General features: G+C 35.1%; 1 protein-coding gene across 1 annotated transcript; it reads left to right on the top strand.

Annotated features, from left to right (window-relative positions):
- The first annotated feature begins 386 nt into the window (after positions 1-386).
- Positions 387-20,815, top strand: LOC128856533 (uncharacterized). The gene is made up of 4 exons (XM_054091837.1): positions 387-420; positions 9,410-9,867; positions 14,703-14,852; positions 20,312-20,815. The coding sequence occupies exons 1-4, from the start codon at positions 387-389 to the stop codon at positions 20,813-20,815; spliced, it is 1,146 nt and encodes a 381-aa protein (XP_053947812.1).
- Positions 20,816-22,473: the final 1,658 nt, after the last annotated feature.

Genomic DNA, 22,473 nt, shown 5'->3' with positions numbered 1-22,473 from the left:
GGTCACTGGGTGCTGGTTTCTTCAACAGCGTGAGGCAGTGCGCCAACCTAAATCCCATCAACCTTCTCGATTCCCATACATCAATAGCTCTAGCTGGCCATTGGAGATCTCTTAAGGGTTCAAAACAGCGCTTTAGTGCTACTTGAGGAGTGCCAGAGTGGTACTTCAACTATTTCACTTGCCTATAAATTAATGAAAGAAATTTCAGTTTTGCTACGAATGAACTCCCACTGAAACTCAGCTCATGGCTCCCTACCTATTTTAGCTTCCTTCAGGGCGAGTTGACATCAATGAGATTACATGTTTCATTTTCATGAGGATGTGAAATACCATTTCTTTATGCTGCCAATGACATAATTGATTTGATAGTAGCCCTTTATCGTACAATGTCGTCGGAATACATAATTGATATCGCCAAAAGTAAGTTGATTAAAACGTCTAACCCTTTTCTAATTGCGAAATCAATGATTTGGCTAATAAACTTGAAATTAATAGCATTTTGCCGTAAAACAGCAAATTTTTTGATAAAACAAAAGTAATAAAAACCCTGCTCTCGTCAATACAATAATTATCAGCTAAAAGCTGTCAGCACCGTTAGAGCTGTTTCTCTTTACCTCACTACCCACATAAGGCAAGGCCAGTCACGACCTACGACAACATAAAACTCACTCGTGCTCGTATTTGTTTATATTTAGCGTTGTCATAATTTTTTTAACATAAGCAGCCTCAGCTGCCGTTCTCCGTCGTCGTCGTCGTTGCTACCGCTCAACTTAATTGGCATGCGCTACACACAAATTTTAAACAGTTTTTTTCACGCTTTACGAATTGGGTATGCAAATTTCGGTATACGCGCCCACAACGGATTGAAATACAAGTAGCAAACGGATGAACTGTGGCTGAATATGAAGCAAAGCGAGCGACGGGGATCGGTGGGGAACTGAGCTGAACTGTGTTGAACTGATTGTTTGTTTTGCCTTTTTTATTTCCCACATACATACATACATACATGCATATTTATATACATAAGAGTATATTGGAACGATAGTTTGACACATCATTAACTTGACTGTTGGGCGACAGCTGAGAAATTGAATTAATTTGTATAGTTTTTTTACTTGAGTAAATTTTGTGGAGGAGGAAGCCTACGCTAAGTATTATCCGAAATTGAGACAATAACAATTTTGAATGGCAATTGAGGCTAATTTTAGACTGGCATCTATTTATAGCGCAAGCGGGAACTTCCAAGCGAAGTATGTATATTATGTGTGTGTGTGTGTTATATAAGGTACATTCGTGCTAAGCCGGATTCCTGTGATATTCTACTGAAATTATAAATGAGAAATGTTGTGTATTTGAGGGTTGGTGTATTTGGGGGTTTGTGCATTTGGAGGTTTGTACATTTGGAGGTTTGTGAGTTTGGATGTTTATGACTCACTTACGCAAAAATGGCTAAACAGATTTGGATGAAATTTTGCATACAGATATTTTAGACTACTTTTTGAGAGAGTCGAGATAAAGTCAATCAAATATTCCAATGCAGCGTTGCCACTTGTTAAACATTAAATTCAGCAAATTAAAACAATAAAAAGTCAGCTAAACTAAGTTATTACATGAAAAAAGTTTAAGAGACCTTAATTTCGAAATTATCTTTGAATAGAGTTGCCACCTGTTAAAAAAATAATTACATAACAATATGAGTATCAAAGAAAAGAGATTTAAAAACATGGTATTTCGAAAACATTGTTCCAATAGCGTTGCCACCTGTGTAAGCATTAAATTCAATAAATTAAAAAACATTAAAAAGTTAAATAAAATAATATGTCATTTGAAGAAGATTTAAGAGATCCTAGTTTTCAAACTATTTTTGAATGGGGCTGCCACATTTTTGAAAAATTAGGCGCAAATAAACATAATGACAAAGTTATATGTATATAACAAAATGGCTGTCAAAGAAAAGTGATTTAAAAAATCTTAATTTCAAAATTATTTTTAAAGAGTGTTGCCACCTGTTTAAATTCAATTAATGATAAAGCATAAAAAGTTAAATAAAATAATATTCAACTTGAAGAAGGTTTAAGAGATCTTAATTTTGAAATTATTTTTGAATGGGATTGCCACCTGTTTTAAAAATTAAGCTCAAATAAACAAAATAAAAAAGTGATATTTAACAAAATGGGTGTCAGAGAAAAGAGATTTAAAAAATCCTAATATCGAAAATATTTTTAAAGAGCGTTGCCACTTGTGTAGGCATTAATTTCAGTGCATTGAAAAATATTACAAGCTAACTAAAATAAAATGCCACCTGAGAAAAGCTTACAGACCTTAATTTCGAAACTATTTTCGAATAGGGTTGCCACTTGTTTTAAAATTGAGGCTCAAGTAAACATACTAAAATAAGTGATATATAATAATATCGGTGTGAAAGAAAGGCGACTTACAAAATCTTAATATCAAAAATATTTTTAAAAAGTTTTACTACCTGTTTCAGTATTAACTTTAATAAATTTTAAAATATAAAGAGTTAGCTAATATAAAATGAACAAATTCTTCAAATGTTGCAATAAGGTGCCATATGTAAAACGTACTTAAAATATCTATATTTCGAAACTATTTTTGAATAGGGTTGCCACAAGTTTTAAAAATTTTGCTCAATTAAACTAACGAAAATAAGTAATATATAATAGTATGGGTGTTAACAAAAAGAGAATTACAAAATTTTAATTTTTAAAATGTTTTCCGAACAGTGTTGCCAACTTTTTAAGCATTAAATTCAATATACTGAGTTATAAGAAGTAATTTAAATAATTCAGCATGTGTCAATTACAATAAATTTGAGAGAGCTTATTTCGAAAAAACTTCTTAACAGCGTTGCCACCTTTTTGAGCATGAAATTTAAAAAAATTGAGAATTTAATTAAAAAAGTAAGAAGTTAAATAAAATAAAATTAATGGGTTCAATTAAATATTCCAATACAGGTGCCGCATGAAAAAGGTTTAACAGACCTTAATTTTGAAACTACTTTTGAATAGAGTTTCCACCTGTTTTAAAAATTAAGCTCAAGTAAACGTAATAAAATAAGCAATATATTATAATATGAGTTTCAATGAAAAAATGTTTATAAAATCTTAATTTAGTAAATATTTTTCGAGCAGCGCTGCCACCTGTTTAAGTATTAAATTCAATCTATTTAAGAAAAATAAAAAGTTATCTAAAATAAAATGCTACATGAAAAAAGGTTTAAGTCTTAATATCCAAAATATTTTTGAATAGCGTTGCCACCTGTTTAAGAATTAAATTCCATCTATTTAATAAAAATAAAAAGTTATCTAAAATAAAATGCCACATGAAAATGGTTTAAGTCTTAATTTCCAAAATGTTTTTAAACTTGTTTAAGCGTTAAATGAAATTTTAGTACTGAAAAAATTTAAGTAATTCAGCATATATCAAATGCAATAAATTTAAGAAAGCAAATTTTTTAACTGTCTTCGGATGGCTGTGTTCGAAATGATAGTTAATTCAATTTAATAAATAATACGGAAATAAGGCTATAGGGGTCATACGAAAAAGAGTATCAAACATGTTTGTTGTGAATATGTTTTTGAATAGGGTTGCCAACTATGAAAAATCAAAATTCAGTAAAATGAAGTGTATTCCGTGTGTTATGAGCAGCTTTTTCAAAGCAAAAGTAGACTCAGAGATTTGCCATTGCCTGCCGGCAAAAATGTTATATACACCAAAACTCAGAGGGCCACATAACGGGATACACGAATTTTTTCTAAACATTCTGAATAAACGCTCTAAAATTTTGAAGAAAATTTGTTGATTTTTTTTTAGTTTCTTTTTTACAATGTGTGGCTTTTTAAATTACCAAAATTTACAAAGAAAAAAATAAAGAATGCATAAATTGCCAAAATTTTTCAGTATGTCGCGCTGCTATTATTATAAGCACAAGTTTATGCACGCAGATTTGTGCTCCAACAGTTCAACAATTTCAGATTTCAGCAGGTGAAGTACAAATCTGAGCAACGAAGATTTTATGCTATTACACTTGACAATTCTTCACCCACTTACATACATGCACACATACATACGAGTACAGACACATGAACAGTTAATATTTATACTCAATTTCAATAATTTTTATTTTTTGCGCCCAATTTGTTGCCATCCGTGCCCTACGGCAATACGCGCGGTCAAGTTGCGCCCAGCGAAGCGACGAGTCATCAAAAACCTTTCAAAGCATACGAACTGGTGAAGCCGAAAAGAGTAACAAAAACAAACAAAAAAATTAAAATAAAATCAATTATTCCACCTCTTCCCCCAGCTGGCGCGCTCGCTCTCTCAAACAGGTCGAAACACACAACCGCTAGTTGTCAGCTGTTCGTAAGGCCATAAACACTACACCGTTTGCTTGGCTAGCTGGTTGGCTGGTTGGTTGATTGCCTCTCCACGCCGACATGCCGTTATACATACATACATATACCAGCAAATGCGAATGAGTGACTAATCTAAAATTCTGGTGAAATTCATAGGAAATTGCTGTTTGCCGCTCAACCATAAATTTTATTCAGCACCCAATCAATGTGACGCTATGCGCTGCGCTGTGTTAGTCAACGCCAGTGCAAAAAGTGGGCGGTAGACTGGCTATAAAAGCCACGCACTCGTAGACGACGCTGTATGTTTGAAATAAACGTGCGTGTGTGTGTGTGTGTGTATCTTTCTCTTATCAAACTGATAGCACAACCAATTACTCGTGATCAAACAAGGTGGAAGTAGGTATAAGGCGGAGATGCGGGTATTCGCACTCTAAATGCCCGCGAAAACGCTGCCAGTAGTGCGTTGGTCACGTCGTGTGCCAATTAACTTTGTTATCAAACAAATACAAGGCGGAGAGTTGCCAAGCCTCAAGACACCTAAGTACATACACACATACATATATATGGTATAAATAGTCACTTATGCACTTTTTGCTGTTGAATAAAATTTTAAAAAATATTGATATAATAAATCAATGAACGACCTCACCACACCGTGTGGAAGTGTGACAATTACATACTGGCATGCATACACACACATACATATTCTCGCATACGCTATCTGTTTGCCACTGTCTATTCATTAATAAGCATTTTGTTTATAAATATTGACCAACAGGTGTGAGAAGTTTTCTAAGCTATGTAATGAGCTTTTACGAGAATATGATCAAATCTTTATTTAAGTTCGCGCTGTATTGTAAATTAGTGAGGGCAATTTAACGGAACTTAGTTACATAGCGCATTTCACACTTCGATAGCTCAGGCCTGTTCCAAAGCCAATAAAACTAGGCGCACAGGCCTTAGACGGAAGTTGCTTCAAAGTATTTCGCAATTTCAGATTTTTTTTAGGCGAATAAAAACTTCCCCTAAAATGCTGTTAAACCCTTCAACAAACTGTAAATTCAATTAGCGTGTGAAGGCAGCAGACGCAAATTTCTACGCCAAATAGCAAAATGAAGTGTACGAGTATAGAAATGCGCTAAGCTATAATAAGATTTAAGAATGCTTGAAAGGCTTTGTATATAGCAAATATTTAAGACCTGAAGAATGATTCAAGAATTTCATACAACTTATGAAGTATCAAAAATTTTTTTTTTTTTGTTTTTTTTAACCCTTTATGATTGTTTTTATTTAAACTTAAAATATTTAAAATTTTTTTTCCTTAACAAGATTTTGAGCCGGTATAAAATAAGACAAGTTTCCACAAATGCATTAAGCTTCAGAAAACTTACTTTGCTCAAAGCTCTGCACTGAAAATTAAAGTTGCTTTAGCTTGCATAGACAAGTGGAAGCTGTTTGAACATATATGATTGAAGTGAAAGCTTAAAATTTTAATAAAAAACATTAAAAATCAAAGTTTTTGAAAGTTGCAATGAAATAATTTCTAGCATTTGCTATAAAACATCAAATGTAGTATTATGATAAGCCAAGGAAAGCTTGCTAAATTAAGTGAAAGCTGTCAAGCTAGTAAAGAAAACTTTTTAGATGAAACGCAAGCATCGCTTAGTCTAAAGCAAAGCTTGTTAAAATTGTGTGAAAGCTTTCAAGCTAGTAAGGAAAGCGTTTTATGTCGAAACAAAACATAGTTTAGTCGAAATGAAAGCTTACGTGACATAATTTTCAAAGCTTTCAAGCTAGTAAAGAACACATTTCGCTTGCTAAAATTATATGAAAGTTTTCAAGCTTTTAAAGTAAGCTTGTTAGATAAAATGCAAACATCGCTTAGACGAATGTAAATCCTACTAAAATCATATGAAAGCTCTCAACCTTTTAAAGTAAGCTTTTCAGATGGAAACGCAAGCATCGCTTAGTCGAAAGCAAGTTAGCAAGAAAGTTGCTAATATTATGAGAAAGCTATCAAGCTAGTAAAGAAAACGTTTTCCTTGCCAAAATTATGTGAAAGCTTTCAAGTTAGTAACGAACACTTTTTAAATGAAGCGGAAACATCGCTTAGTCTAAAGCAAAGCTTGCTAAAATGATGTCTAAGCTTTGAAGCTAGTAAAAAAAAGATTTTGCTTGCCAGAAATAGCTTGCTAAACTTTTATAAAAGCTTTCAAGCTTGTAAAGAAAGCTTTTTTGATGAAACGAAACCAACGCTTAGTCTAAGCCAAAGCTTAGCCAAAAATTATGTGAAAGCTTTCATGCCTGCAAAGAAAGCTTATAGATGGAACGAAAATATCACTTAGCTCAAGCAAATTTTCATTTTGATGCGATGTGATTTGACTATTTGAAGCTTCCAAGCCAATAAATGAAGTTTTTTAGCAGAAACGAGGGCATCGCTTTGTGCAAAACAAAGTTTGCAAAAGTTATTTGAAAGCTTTTTAGATGAAACGTAAAACTCTAACAATCACCTCTCTAAAAAGCACTTTATGTGGATTGGCGAAAAATGTTCAGTTATCATGAAAGTCTTCAAAAAAAGAATACAAGCTTTTGCGTTAATAAAATAAATTTAATCTATGCACAAAAGCATTTTACTCCCATAAAATCTAAGTAAATACTAATAAGCTAATCAAGGAAATGCAATACATGCGGAAAAGCTCTTTGGGTGGCATGGCTGCAAGCTTCAAATATTGAACTTTCGAAAAGCTTTTTGTTGCTTGTTTTACTAGGAAAACTTAAAAGCACAGAAAAGCGGGATTAGCGACTTTAAAGCTTGCGCTAAAGAAGTCTCCATTAAATGGAATCATAGTTCAACTAACGGAGTGCCATCATTTTAATAGAAATATAAAAATATTAATAAATAATATAAAAATATTAATAAAAATAATAAAATTAGTAAAATAATAAATTTATAAAATATTAAAAATATTAACTTCATGAATTGTTAGTTCGCAAGATCAGAATCAAAGCTCACGAAGACCATTTAAAAGCTTTTAAGCTATTAAACAAAATTCAATATATATATTTTATAAAAACACTGTAACAAGATAGCCTGGACGCAAGCTCTCAGTTAGTAAACTAAGCATGAAAGCTTATGAAAATAAAGTAAACGTTATTATATCTAAAAGCCCTGTATTTAATAAAAAGGAAGCTTCGATTAATTAACTACCGAAAAACTTTTTTTTGTCTAACTAAGAAATTTTAAAAGCTCTTAAAACCTGACTGCCAGACTTCAAGGCTTTGTCTGATTAACTCCAATTGTAATCGAGTTATAGTTCAAGCACAGGAGTACCGTAATTTCTTTAGAAATATTCAAAAATAGCAGACGCTCTCAATTTAAGCAACAGATATTTTCCTGGAATACTGCGTGGAAGTGAAGCTCCCGATATATTTTCACTTACGCTTCTACTTTTCAATTGCAGCCAAATCTACAATCAAATCTGCAGACAAAAAAAACTTGTAGGACAAAAAAAAATTCATCAAAAAGATGAGCCAATTATCGAAATTTATTGATGATTCAACAAGCAGAAAAAACAGAAGGCCATAAAGATGGGCTCATGTGGTTGATTGCTTAGTTGTTACCTTCTCGTCTGACATACATACATACATATGTACGTGTATGAGTAATAGATTTAATTTTGGATGTGAAGTGGCAGAGTGATTGAATTGGGCAATGATTTCTACATCATCTTTAATTTGAATAGCAACTCAAGCTGGTTATTTGATTGGTTTTTTTTTTTGTTTACTTTTCTGGGATAAGTAGGCGATTGAGTGAAGCGCTGGCTGGAAGGAACATTATTTGGTTCGAAAAAGTTGAAATGCACTGCAAATATTTTGAGGCAAGCAAAAATTGCTGCCGAAAAAAAAATTTTATATATATTTAAAGAAAATATCTTGAAACGGGGGTGGCAAAAAACTTATTCACCTATAAAATTAAATTCATTTTATAAAACATCTCGTTTTTTCTTCCGCAAAATTCTGGCTGTTATAAATAGCAATAAATATTTACTTAAGATTAGACAGTAATTAATAATTCAAACACCTCTTTCCGTTTGCGCTTATTAGCACTCAGAGGCATTATAAATAAATCAGCAACAATGCAAGCAACAGCATTCAAGTGCTCTTGTTATGCAGAGAAAAAACTAGAAGAGATAACAAAATAAATTCACGCGCCCACTGCATACCTCCACCTTCCCCACTCTGATTACTTCATTAATATTATCTCCCCACACATGCACATGCATATATTTACACACATGGTTACACACCGTTTCTCCAAAGGAAAGAGGTGTGAGCAAATACTCAACAGCAAGTCAGTGATCAGCTGTGCGGCATTCCGGCATTTCATTCATAAAAATGCCAAATCGAGTGCTTGGCTAAGAGAGTTGCACTGCGTGCGAGCGGCTGTACGTGTACGTGTATATGGGTGAGTGCGAGGTGTGTGCACTCAGTGACAACAAACAAACTAACCGAACGCTGTTAGGTTCGAACGTTCATGCTGTATGCCCCCAGCGAGCGCACCCACTTTGCAAATACTAACCAGCAGTACTTGAGTGAGGCGCTCTGCTGCTCACTGCCTCATCGCTGTGTGTACAACTACTCTTTCACTCAAACTTTTGCCCTCCGCCAGCTTGCTGCATAGTAGTCGCCGTTGGTGTGTGGGCTGGTGGGGTGTTCAAGTGTTGCTGCTGCTGCTACTACTGCCTGCTGCTTGGGAATTTTTATGGTGTAATGCAAAGCTAACTGATGCATAATTAATGTCGTGAAAAAGTTGATAGACGAGAGATACTCGCAGAAACACAATTAAAGGCGTATTCTAACTAAATAGAGTGGGGGATTTTTCGCCGCAATTAGCATTTGGCCTCCTATAAGTAAATAGATAGCAAATTTACTGCTATTACTGATAATTTCAATTTCACAATATTTTCCCCACAATCGATAAATGTAAAATTTTTCTCACATATTTTAAATAACTTGGAAATACTTACTTACAGACTACTGTTATCAAGTGGAATATGTGTGCAGCCCGCATGCAATTTGCCCACCTGCCCGTCAGGCTACTACAAAGAAGCCCAGCTATTCATTGTTTGTCTTCGTCATCGTCACTTTCACGGTTTTCGCACAAATGCCTGAGCGCAGCTCTGCCGCCTCGTTGGTGCACCGAACGCACACTAAATCGGAATCGTTGGAGTCCGTTGAGGATACGTTGAATTTGTTGCATGAACTGACACGATTTATGCACGACAAGCACAAAGTTGGTGCAGAGAATGAGACTGGCGATGATCACGGGTACTTGGGGCAAGTGCGACGTCTGTATAAACGACACAATGGCGTTAACAAAGCACTGAGCAGGAGCGATGACGAACCGGAATGGCAAAATGTTTGTGGGATGGACAGCGCTTGGAGTGGTGATGAGCTCGCGGAGGACCTTAGTCACGATTACATACAGTTGGTGAGTGAAAAGTGAAAGCAAGTGCGACTTAAAAGAGCGAATGGATATGCATTCGATATATGCAGAAATAATATATTGTTGGAAAAATTAAGTTCTAATTCTTATCGAAAAATTTAATTTTTAACAAAGAGAATACCATTTTTATGGCACAAAATTTAGAAAAATTTTTTTACCGAAGGAATCTCCAAAGAAAAGACCTCTTATAGTGAAGAAAACTTTGATTTGAAACTTTCATCAAAACGATGCATCTATAAAAGGATATGCCTTTTCTACTGCAAAAAACTTCCAATAAAACGTTTTTTATCGAAAGAATAAATTCAGAAAAACTCACGATTTCAGCAGAAAAAGATGCATTCAAATGTGCATCGAAAAAAAAAACAATTTATAACAAAAAACGCCTCTTTTACAACGGAAAGAGTTCCATCAAAAAGTTCATCGAAAAGATGAATTTTCATAGAAAATGCTTTTTTACTGCAGAAAAAATTTTATTCCACTTTTCGTTGAAAAAATTAACAAAAATATAGTAGAAAATACCACCCTTACCGTGGAAAAAGTTCCACAAAAATTTTCATCGAAAGGATGAATTTTTAATAATAGAAAATGCCTCTTTTACTGCTAAAAAAATTGTATCCCATTTTTCATTGGATGCATAAATTTAGGAAAGCTTACAGCAGAAATATATGTATTAATATTTTCATCTAAAGGATGAATTAATAAAAGGTAATTTTTGCAGCAAAAAATATGCTTAAACATTGATTCAACAACTTAGTTTGTAACAGAAATAAAAAGCTTCATTAAAATTTTCATCGAAAAGATAAATTTATAATAGAAAATGCTTATTTTAATGCAGAAAAAATTTAATGAAAATTTTCATAGAAAAAAATAATGAAAATAAGGTAGAATATACAACATTTACCATGAAAAAAGTTATATAAAAATGTTCGTCGAATGGATGAAAGATAGCTTTTACTGCAGAAAAAGATGCATTACATTTTTTTATCGAAAGGATCTTTGTGGAAAAAATCACTTGTGTGCAAAATATCCATTATAAAAAAGTCTCATTCTAACTGAAAACAAGGTTCCGTGAAAACGTTTACCGAAAGGATGAATTTTTAATAAAGGAAAATGCTACTTTTGCTGCAGAATAAATTTAATTAAAATTTTCATCGAAAAAATTAATGAAAATAATTAATGAAAAATTTACCGTGGAAAAAGTTCCACAAAAATTTTCATCGAAAGGATGAAAGATAGATTTTACTGCATTTTTTTATCGAAGGCGTCTTTATGGAAAAAGATCATATTATACAAAATTATGCATTATAAAAAAGGATGAATTTTTAATAATAGAAAATGCATCCCTTATTGCGAAAAAAATTGCATAACATTTCTATTTGAAAGAATAATTTAAGAAAGTTCTCTTTTACAGCAGAAGTAGATGCATTAATATTTTCATCGAAAGGGTGAATTATAAAAGATAATTTTTACAGCAGGAAAAGATGCTAGATGCTAGCTTGTCCAAGAAATTAATTTATAACAGAAAATTTTACTTTCACTGAGAAAGGAGTTCAAGTTCACCGAAAGGATGAATTTATAATGAAAATACCGCTTATACTGAGGAAAAAATTTACTTCAAGTTTTCATACGAGAAATTAATTCTTAATAGAAAGAACCACATTTACTTGTGTAAAAAGCTACATAAATTTTCATCTAAAAGATGAATTTATAATAGAAAATAGCTCTTCTCCAGATAAAGTGGCGCTAATTTTTTTAGCAAAAGGATGATTAAAAAATCTCTTTCATCGAAAGGATGAATTTATACGAAAAAATAGCTTTCTTCTGCAGGAAAAGATGATTTAATTTCGTTAGCAAAAGGATGATTAAAAAATCTCTTTCATCGAAAGGATGAATTTAAACGAAAAATTAGTTTTTTTATGGAGGAAAAGTTGATTTAATTTCGTTAGCAAAAGGATGAATAAAAAATTAATTTTACTGCTGAAAAGGATGTTTTGAAATTTTCATCGAAAGGACGAATTTCAAAAATTCCACTCTATATACCATTATTTAGCTTAAAATTTTAACTGTAGTAATTTTCAGAAATTATACATTTTAAGTTTCTTCAACATTTTTGAAAAAATTAATTTTATATTTACAAATATTCTGTTAAACTAAAATTGCATGTCTATTCCAATAACAATTTTCCGATTGTGCTTTAGTAAGAAAGATTTATGGAATGAGCGAATAAAATAACCTTGATTTTTTAATCATTCGAGTCGATTAGAATCATTAAAAAAGCTCTTTTACTGCAGAAAAGGAAGTATTAAAATTTTCATCGAAAGGACGAATTTGAAAAAAAACTACATAATTGAAAAAATACATCAATTTTCATAAAAAAAAATGAATATATAATAAAAAATAGCTCTTTTCCTGCAGGAAAAGTTGGATTAAATTTTTTCTCAAAAGGACGAAATTGAAAAACTCCAATTCCAAATAGCTTTACTTAGTTTAAAATTCTAATTGTAGCAATTTTCATATATTCATACATTTTATGCTCCTTAAACATTTTTGAATTGAAAATTAATTTTACAACTAGAAACAATCCGTTTAACTAAAATTGTATGCCTATGCATATAACAATTTTTCGCTTGAGCTTTAGTAACTAATAAAGATTTGTCGAATGAGCGAATAAAATTACCTTGGAGTAATTTGGAGTCGATGAGGATGTTTAAAAATCGATTTTACTTTAGAAAAGGAAGTATTAAAATTTTCATCGAAAGGACGAATTTGAAAAAAAACTACATAAATGAAAAGCTACATCAATTTTCATCAAAAGGATGAATATGTAATAAAAAATAGCTCTTTTCCTGCAGGAAAAGTTGATTAAATTTTTCCTCGAAAGGACGAAATTGAAAAACTCCAATTCCAAATAGCTTTACTTAGTTTTAAATTCCAATTGTAGCAATTTTCATATATTCATACATTTTATGCTCCTTAAACATTTTTAAATTGAAAATTAATTTTACAACTACAAGCAATCCGTTAAGCTAAAATTGGTTCTCTATTCCAATAACAATTTTCCGCTTGAGCTTTAGTAACTAATAAAGATTTGTCGAATAAAATAACCTTGCAGTAATTTCGGGTCGATGTGGATGATTAAAACATTTATTTTACTGCGGAAAAGGATGTACTGAAATTTTCATCGAAAGGACGAGCCTATAATAAAAAATAGCTCTTTTTCTGCAGGAAAAGTTGGATTCAATTTTTCATCGAAAGGACGAATTTGAAAAGTGTCTCTTCTAAGTGGCGTTATTTAGTTTAAAAGCAGAGAGTTGCGTTTTTCAAAAAACTTTATACGTAAATTTGAAATAAACACTTGTGGCAACAATACTTATAAATATTTATTGAGAACTCATTATTTTCGTCCAATAGATGAACTCGAAATTTTTTCAAAAAATGCAGATATTTGCTTATATTTTTTCTTAGCATTCATAGCTGTTAACATATTTTATGCAGTGCATGATTTTTTCATTAAATGGACGAATATTTTCGGCAATTTGACATAATAAAAAACTAATTATTTTTTAAATTATTACATTTTTAATTTAATTTTTTCCATTTTTTTTCATTTTTTCATTTTATTACAAACCTCAAGTGGTGACTAATAATATCCAGCTATAAAAATGGCCAAAATTTATGATGAAAAATTAATAATTACTAATAATAATTATACATAAATCGAATTTAGCTTAAAATAATATTTTCTACTGATTGAAATATATAAATTTTTATTTACAGTGAAAGTGGTATTCTCTATTATAAATTCATCCTTTCGATGAAAATTTTAATGCAGCTCTTTCCTCTATAAAAGTGATATTTTCTACTATATGTTCATTAATTTTTTCAATAAAAAGTTAATCAAATTTTTTCTGCAGTAAAAGTGGTATTCCCTATTATAAATTCATCCTTTCGATGGAAATTTTAATGGAACTCTTTCCGCTGTAAAAGTGATATTTTCTACTATATTTTAATTAATTTTTTAAATAAAAAGTTGAGTCAAATTTTTCCTGTAGTAAAAGTGGTATTCTCTATTATAAATTCATCCTTTCGATGAAAATTTTAGTGGAACGCTTTTCGCTGTAAAAGTGATATTTTCTACTATATTTTAATTAATTTTTTAAATAAAAAGTTGAATCAAATTTTTTCTGCAGTAAAAGTAGCATTTTCTATTATAAATTCATCCTTTCGATGAAAATTTTAATGGAACTCTTTCCGCTGTTAGAGTGATATTTGCTACTATATTTTCATTAATTTTTTCAACAAAAAGTTGAATCAAATTTTTTCTGCAGTAAAAGTAGCATTTTCTATTATAAATGCATCCTTTCGATGAAAATTTTAATGGAACTCTTTCCGGTGTAAGAGTGATATTTGCTACTATATTTTCATTAATGTTTTCAACAAAAAGTTGAATCAAATTTTTTCTGCAGTAAAAGTGGTATTGTCTGTTATAACTTCATCCTTTCGAAGAAAATTTTAATGGAACTCTTACCGCTATAAAAGTAATATTTTCTACTATATTTTCATTAATTTTTTCAAAAAAAAGTTGAATCAAATTTTTTCTGCAGTAAGAGTAGCTTTTTCTATTATAAATTCATTCTTTCGATGAAAATTTTAATGGAACTCTTTCCGCTGTAAAAGTGGATTTTTCTGTTATAAATTTTTATCTCCCATGCAAACTCAGGAAAATTTTATAACTGCGTGTAATCTACTTAATTTTTTATCAAAAGTGTATTGACATCTTGGCTTACATATTTTAACTAAATTTTCCTTCCTTCTTACAGTACATGAAAGGTCTACGCATAGCCGTACGTTTGGAGTATAACACCCTGAAGAGTAGCAGATTTCACGAGATCGACATAGAGGATATGAGAGCCTGGCGTCGCCATGAGCGAAAGTACAAGTTTTTGCCTACACTGGAGCATAATGCAGCGGTAAGTTTAAAGTGATATGAAAATCATGTTTTTATAATAAAAGTGACCTACAATTCAGAGAAAGCGTATCAGCCGATATACTTATGCACATTCATGCATACATACATACAAATAATATAGTTAAAAAAGTACTCGGCACATATGCCCCGATGACTAATGGCGCTCGCCAGACGCATTCATTATGCACACACCAAATGTGGGTTGGGCAGTAATAAAGCAATATGACGATTCGGCATAAAACCAACAACCACCAAGCGCCAAATAACCCCATTCAAAGGAAGTACAAATGCTCGCTTACGCTGTGATACACTTATAAGTGCATACGTAGGCACGAGCACAAGCGGATATTAGTAACTAATAGTTTTATGGAAAAATACGTTTATAAAATTACCAGACACATTGACGCCTGCGATCACCGCAACAACGATTCCTCTAATTATGAGTGTATGTGCCCTATTCTGGACTATAAGACCTGTGGTACCCTGTAGGAAATCGAATTGCTTAGTAGGGGTTAGTAGAGCATTAGCTTCTTAAGGGACCGCACTGATTATTCCTGCTATTTCTAGGCAATGCTCTCAACTAGCCAAGGTATAGCGCAGGCACTATTGGTGTACCCTGCAACGCTTTGGGGGAGATTTAAATTGGTTCTATTTCAGGCAGTACTTCACTACTTTAATCACAATGGACTGACCTACGGAAGGCCTATATGTATCGTTGCGACAGCCACCCTACCTACCTACTACTTTAGGCTTGTCAGGAAACAAAAAACTTTATTTAGCTTGCACTGTGGTGCAGACAGCGTCGAATAAGCAACTGTTCCACTTTGCAACCATTTTTCACTAGTTTGGCGCGGAGTTTTCGTATACGGCAAAAAACTGCTTAATGGACTGTCCCATTTTTTACCGCAGGGCAGTTGTGGTGAGACTTCTGCAATTATTAATTATTAATTATTAATCGTTTTTTATTTTATTTCCTTTCATTTTAATCTTCCACCATTTACGTCACTGTTACTATCATTCACACAAATTGCAACTCATACAAGTTTGCACATTTTTTTAGTCACTTACGTGGGTTCATGTGATGCCGCCACCGCGTGTGCCAATCCGTGGGGGCTTTTGCGAAAAAACCCAACGCCAAACTGATTATGTGAACAAACACATTGTCTTTCTGGAGTGGAGTGTCATCATTTCGTCTGCAGGGGATTTTTACCTGTCTAATCAATAACCCAAGTGCCTATGGCACGCTCCACTTCTTCCAGATGTTTGTACGAATGCGCTCACCTACATTTCTGTGTGTATTCGGAAAGCAAATATATGTTTGTGTGTGTGTGTTATCAGCGAGTGTGATCGCATATTTGCGCAAATCAATACTTCAGCAGTCGATCAATGCTAATCTATATTTGAATGGCAACTGATAAATTGGCATGACAAATGTGACAAACGTGACAGCGAAAAGCGAAAGGTGAAGTAGATAGGCTACCCCAAAGATAACCTTTTTATAGGAATTCGGATGACAGGCTATAGTTACCAACGAGTGACTGCTCTCAAATGTCCTCAAAATAATGTTATTTGTCCAAAGAAAGCCAAGCTCTTCCTGCTATTTGTGGTGTGCGTCTGGAGGGACCTACAGTTTCAAGCCGACTCCGAACGGCCGATATTTTTGTATAAGGAGCTTTTTCAAGGCAAAATTACACTCGGAGGTTTTCCATTGCCTGCCGAGGGGCGACCGCTATTGGAAAAAAGGTTCCTTTTTTTTGGGAGTTTCACCGATATTCGAACCTACGTTCGCTCTGAATTCCGAAAGGTAGTCACGCACCAATCCATTCGACTACGGCGGCCGTCTGCAAAATTTAGACAAAATTCCACAAATTTGTATCGCAATTCCACGGATTTTAATTAGAATTCCTAGAAAATTTTTTGGTATGTAGTCTTATCGCTCATTGAATTTTAGTACAAAAAAGTGCAAATTTCATGTTGCTTAAAAATCCCGTCTTTTTTTTATATTTTTTTTCCTTACACTTTTCTCCACATAGCGAAATATACCATATTTTCTTTTATATGTTGAAAAAGCGCAACACTAACAGATATATGAAAGAGAGAGACCGTTAGCGACACCAAAGATTGTTAATTCCAATTTACATATTTCCTAGATACCTATTAGAAGTGTTTCAAAACTCTGAACTAAATCCTTCGTAGTGCAACACACGCGCATAAGAAGTCTTGAAAACAATCTGCTGAGTCCACGCGTCTATCGTAGTGCGCGGCTCCGAGCTTCGGGTCTATATGGTGAATATTGTCATTGCTCCATTAGTATTTATCCATGCTCGCTTACGACTACCTCAGTAAGTTCTACATTTTTGGCTCATTAACGTCACTTCCCTCGTGCGTCACTTCTACTCTCTCCCTTCTCCCTCTACTAGTTTACGGATAACTAATCGCACAGAGATTATCTACAAATGTTCATATTAGTTCACATATGAAATATATAGCTATTCAAGCGCAAACTTCAACAGTCCAAAATCAGCAAAACAAGCCAGAGTAGCTGGAATGCTTGACCTCAGTCTTCCAGATGCTTTCCTTGTGCACTCGTCTGCTGCTTTATTTCCCTAAACACAGCTGTGTTCCAAGAACCAGAGCAGATTACTGATGGGTTGTCGAAGAAATTTAGGGATCTTCCACTTTATATTTTTATCATATTTTGAGTTAGTTTGTTACCCACGTAAGGGCTTTGGTCATAGCCTGACACTCTACAAGGAAGACGAGTTTGAATGTGTGAAATCAAAGTCGATAAAGAAAATTTGGAGTAATCTTGAAGTTTGTAAGCTTTCCTCAATGAGAACCGCTGGAAGAAGGCAACATATCCTGTAAAAATGTCCATTTTGGAAACTTCTTTGAAAAGGGAATCTCGTTAGAACTACATACCTCATATTACCGCCCACTTCTGTTGAGGAAGCAAAAGTTGAACTAATGACCCCAGTCGAGGACCAGCAGCTAGTATGTTTTTGCAGCCCAAGCATCACCCAAGATGGGATACGTGACTACGTTGCTCCCTGCTAAAGAGCTCTGTATCCGCAATCGCCCATCACCATCAGGCCGCTACAATAACAATGGAACGCAGAGCGGGGTCGACGTAGACAAACTCACGCGTTTCTCACACCTCGAATAGCGAGAGCGATCCTGAGGAGCTTTAAACTCCTACAGTTCAACTGCAACGAACTCATGAGCAAGATCGATAAGATAAAAAACATTCCCATGGCAATCGGTTCTATTTTAGCGGAATGACTCGGACTTCATCCCAACCAAGTAATCTAGCTCTGTCTAGCAGCTTTGGTTCTATTTAAGACGAAGACATAGCCTTTGTGGGTCGTTTGCAGCTTTTTAGAGGTTCTTAGCCTTCAGGAATCCTCAAGCGTAGATTATTACAAATTATGACATTTCCGTATCCTGAGACTCCTGATGCATCAAGGGAATATGTTCGCCATTATGGCGAATTCCTTAGGCCTATAAGAGCAAACAGTGTTAAGGGGCAACCGAAAATGGAGGCTCAGCCGTTTCTGCCCCTCCTCGAAATCGTGGAGTACGTATCTTGACGAGCTTCTTCGCATGAAGGGATGCAAAGTTTTACAACGTCTCCGAATCAACCTGCCATTGTTTTTTAAAAGATCTTCTTCATGTCATTATTACACGAAGATGTGTGCCAATGTTTGCTGAAAGGCGACCACTAGTGAAAACCTATTTCACATCATTCTGGTTTTTTCGTGCTCACAGCGGGTTTTATATCCAGTCACTACTCAATGGTAGTCACGCACCAGCCCATTAGATCACAACAGTCGGACGTTCCCACGACAATCGGTTCGTTCACACGACAGTCGATTCTACGTAACCAGAACGACCCGGATTTATATCCGGCCAAGGACTGTCACTTCAGCAGCATTCCTCGTATATGCACGGGGAATGTTTATGCTGCTACATTAACAACAACAACCGCGGTGGCCCCATGCCAGTTGATTCTACGTTACCGGACCTACCTTTATTTATATCCGGTCAAGAACTGTTACTCCAATGGAGCTCCCCTAACATTTAGCTGATATTTGATATTTAAATGCGCAATATCCGCAGGTGTGGCGAAAAAGTGAGACCCCAGATGTTTAAACCTTTTCCTGATCAGAGCAGTACAGTTGTAAAGAAGGTGCTGAGATGATTCTACTTCGTTATGCAGACATCTTCTGCACAAAGGACTTGAAGCCCAAGCCTCGCCTTATGGACTCCAAATGGATAATGTCCGCTAAGGACACGTACCAAATTCGACAGCTGCCGCTTTGTTAGCCTTAGAAGTACTCTCGAGCGCCCCCGATCTACCCGTGGTCTACTCCTAATGCGAGACCCATCTTTCCAAGAGTAGACCACAGATTCTCAAGGAAACACCAATCCTCTCATTTTGCTATAAGACCGTCTCTAGGGCCCCCTGTCTAGCCACTTACGAGCCATTACTCTTATAAAAATATGGTAGGAAGGTGAGCACAAACCATTTCCTTTTAGAATCAATTAATTCTCTGTGTAGAAAAATTGTCTACCTTACTTTTTTGAAGAAACGGACCGGTGCTGCATCTTCTTGTAGTTATATATTCTTTCTTTCCTGCCAATCGTCAAAAATCGTTTGCTTACACTTCTTGTGCTCACTCCAACAAGTCAATTAAAAATCGAAATTGCTGAGCGGCAAAATGGAATACAATCCGGCTTGCAATAGTCAGCTGTTGGCGTGGAATAAAACCACTACACATGCCACACTACACTTGCAACACACACGCTCCGTCCATGGCGAGACACTTGCAATCCCTGGCAATGCCTTTTTTGTGTTGCCCCACAACGTGGCAGGAATGCGGCATGGCAGCTGAAGCGTTAACTTGACAATGACCACCCTCAGGGCTGGACGATTATGCTGACGAGGGCACTTGCCTGCGCGCTCATTAGAAGCCAAAAAAGCAGGGCGCAGGCTGTTAGGTGGATGCTGATGCATAGATAAGAAAAGAGGCAAGCCGAAGAATTAAAACAGCAAAAGGCATGAAGGCGCAAAGCTGTCGACAGATGCTAAGAGGTGCTGGGTACCTTTTTTATCTTAAGAAATTTTTTTTTGTTTTTTCAATTTCACTGTTGCACAAAACCTGTTACAAAAACATTTTACTGCTCCGAGGCGCAATACGTTGATTTGCATAAGTTAAGTCGCGAGACGGTTGCAATGGCAGCAGCAGCGGCAGCGGAAAAACAATAAATCAATCAAATCTAAAGGTTTCAGGCCATAAAGTGCAGGCCAGGCATTGCGCATAAGCACTGAAAGCTGCACGGAAATAGTTTTTGTAGATTTTAATACAATATTTATTTTTATGGCATATTTTCCTTAAAATTTCTCTACATTCCCTATTACTTGCATAAATAACACCCGCTCTTTTCTCCTGCTTTCAGATCGCACCCGTTTGCTGGCATCAAAGCATGCAAAAGTTCATCGCTTCCTTTGCCTATCTCTACAAAATCCAACAGCAATGGGATCAAAAATACCTACACACACAAAGTGGCATTGCACGTGAGCTGCACGCACTGTTGCAAAGCTCTAAACGCATGCTCTGCGAAATGGAGACGAGCATCAAAGGCAGTTATCCGCGTGATAAGCAACAACTCAACACCATCACACGCGACGAAATGCTGGCTACAATTAATTTTTACACTAAGAATAGCAGCAGCGCTGCTGCGGGACAGCGTGGCGTGAATCACACGGACTTACGCTTTGCCAAATTTTTCTATCAAAACTATTTGCTGCGCATTTGGAAGTCCCTATCGCGCCATGCCAACAACATTCAATTGCAATACACCTGCGCTAAAGTTACTACTCCGTCGTCGATCCTCGACAAGAGTTTGGAGAATGAAGCTTCGATTATGAGTAGTGAAGTGGAGGATGATGCTGAGGAATAGAAGAAAAGAGAATTAATATTTAGTATTAGCGAAAACAAGGAGCAAAGGAAATATTCGCCAAAATCGCTTGAACGGTTAAAGCGCCAGTCAAGCAGAAAAAGAAACGAAATATCTATACTGTGATTTAAATGGTTAAGTTATATTTAAGTACACAATTACTTGGCGGCCACTGTAGCCGAATAGTTGATGCGTGACAACCATACGGAAGTGCGTAGGTTTGAATCTCCGTGCATGGAACCGAAAATGATTGAAAAGTTGTTTCTAATAACGGCCGCCCCTCGGCAGGCAATGGCAAACCTCCGATTGTATTTTTGCCATGAAAAGCTCCTCATAAAAAATAATGGCCGTGCGGAGTCGACTTAAAATTGTAGGTCCCTCAAATTGTGGCACAACAACAAGACGCACGCCATAAATAGGAGCAGGAGCTCAATTACTGATTTGAGATTTTAAGATTAGCGCAAAAAATGTATTTTCTTATTTTTATTAGCAATGAAAAGTTGCCTTTGTAAGAGTATAAAAAAATTATAAAATAAAAGTACAAAAATTACGAAATATTAAATGCATATGTACACTAAGGTGGAGCGATAATTTGTGGAATTTTTTTAATTACTTTTTCTTCTAATGGCATTGCAATGAAAAGTTGGCTTTATAGGGGTAGAGATTGACTCCTATAGAAACTTCTGCAGTAACGTCGAAGAAATGAGTGAAACAGCGAGACTTTCTAAGGTCCTTTATCTAGACCGCTCAGTAAGGCTGGATTCCATTCGAAAACCAGATGGTTCATACACCATTTCCAAATCGGAAACGTCTAATGCTGTACTCGAAACACATTTTCTGGCTAGTAGAACTCTCTCTGAAGTAGAGAGTGGCATGAACAATGACGGTAGCGACGGTGGAACCTCTAGGTATAGGTGCTATATTGCTAGTCGTATAGTGATAAAAGAATCGATAATCGAAATCGTCTTCCTTTGAGAACTTTAAGTCCCCTAAAACTGACGGAATAGGTACACAGCAATCCTTAAGAAAGAAGGAGACAGGTTGATTGAGGTCCTAAAAAGGATCTTCACAGACTGTCTTGCACTTGGCGACGCGTAAGAGTAGTATTTATTCCGAAACCAGGAAAAGACGACTATTCCCAAAAAGTTTTAGACCAATCAGTTTGACATCATTCGTGTTGAGAAGTCTAGAATGAGTGGTGGAGAAACTTATTCGAGTGGGGGTATTGCCGAGAAGTCCACTTAGTAGAAATCAACACGCTTACGAGTGTCAATCAGTCTTACACGATCTTGTTAGCAAGATGAAAGCCGGGCTGGACCCTAATGAGCGCACAATGGGCGTGTTCGTGGACATTGAGGGGCCATTTGATTTGGCACTTTCGGCTCAATATGTTCTTCTGCCGAACGACACGGAGTTAATCAAACCATTGTAAAGTGGATATATTCTATGCACTCTGAGAGGCTGTTAACCGCTGGTGAGAACAGTGACGAACTAATCACCGTCAGGGCCAATCAAGGATGTCCCCAAGGGGGTGTACTTTCTCCGCTGCTGTGGTGCTTCGTCGTAGACTCTCTATTAGTGGAGATGCAGGAACTCGGTTTTCATGTCCAAGCATATACGGACGTTGTTTGCGCGCTAACATCGGATAATTCCCTAAGAAG

This window comes from Anastrepha ludens, chromosome 3 (assembly GCF_028408465.1).
Source record: "Anastrepha ludens isolate Willacy chromosome 3, idAnaLude1.1, whole genome shotgun sequence".
Classification (NCBI taxonomy): Eukaryota; Metazoa; Arthropoda; class Insecta; order Diptera; family Tephritidae; genus Anastrepha; species Anastrepha ludens.
Note: the sequence above shows the minus strand (reverse complement) of the source record. Positions and strands in the feature narration are given on the sequence as shown.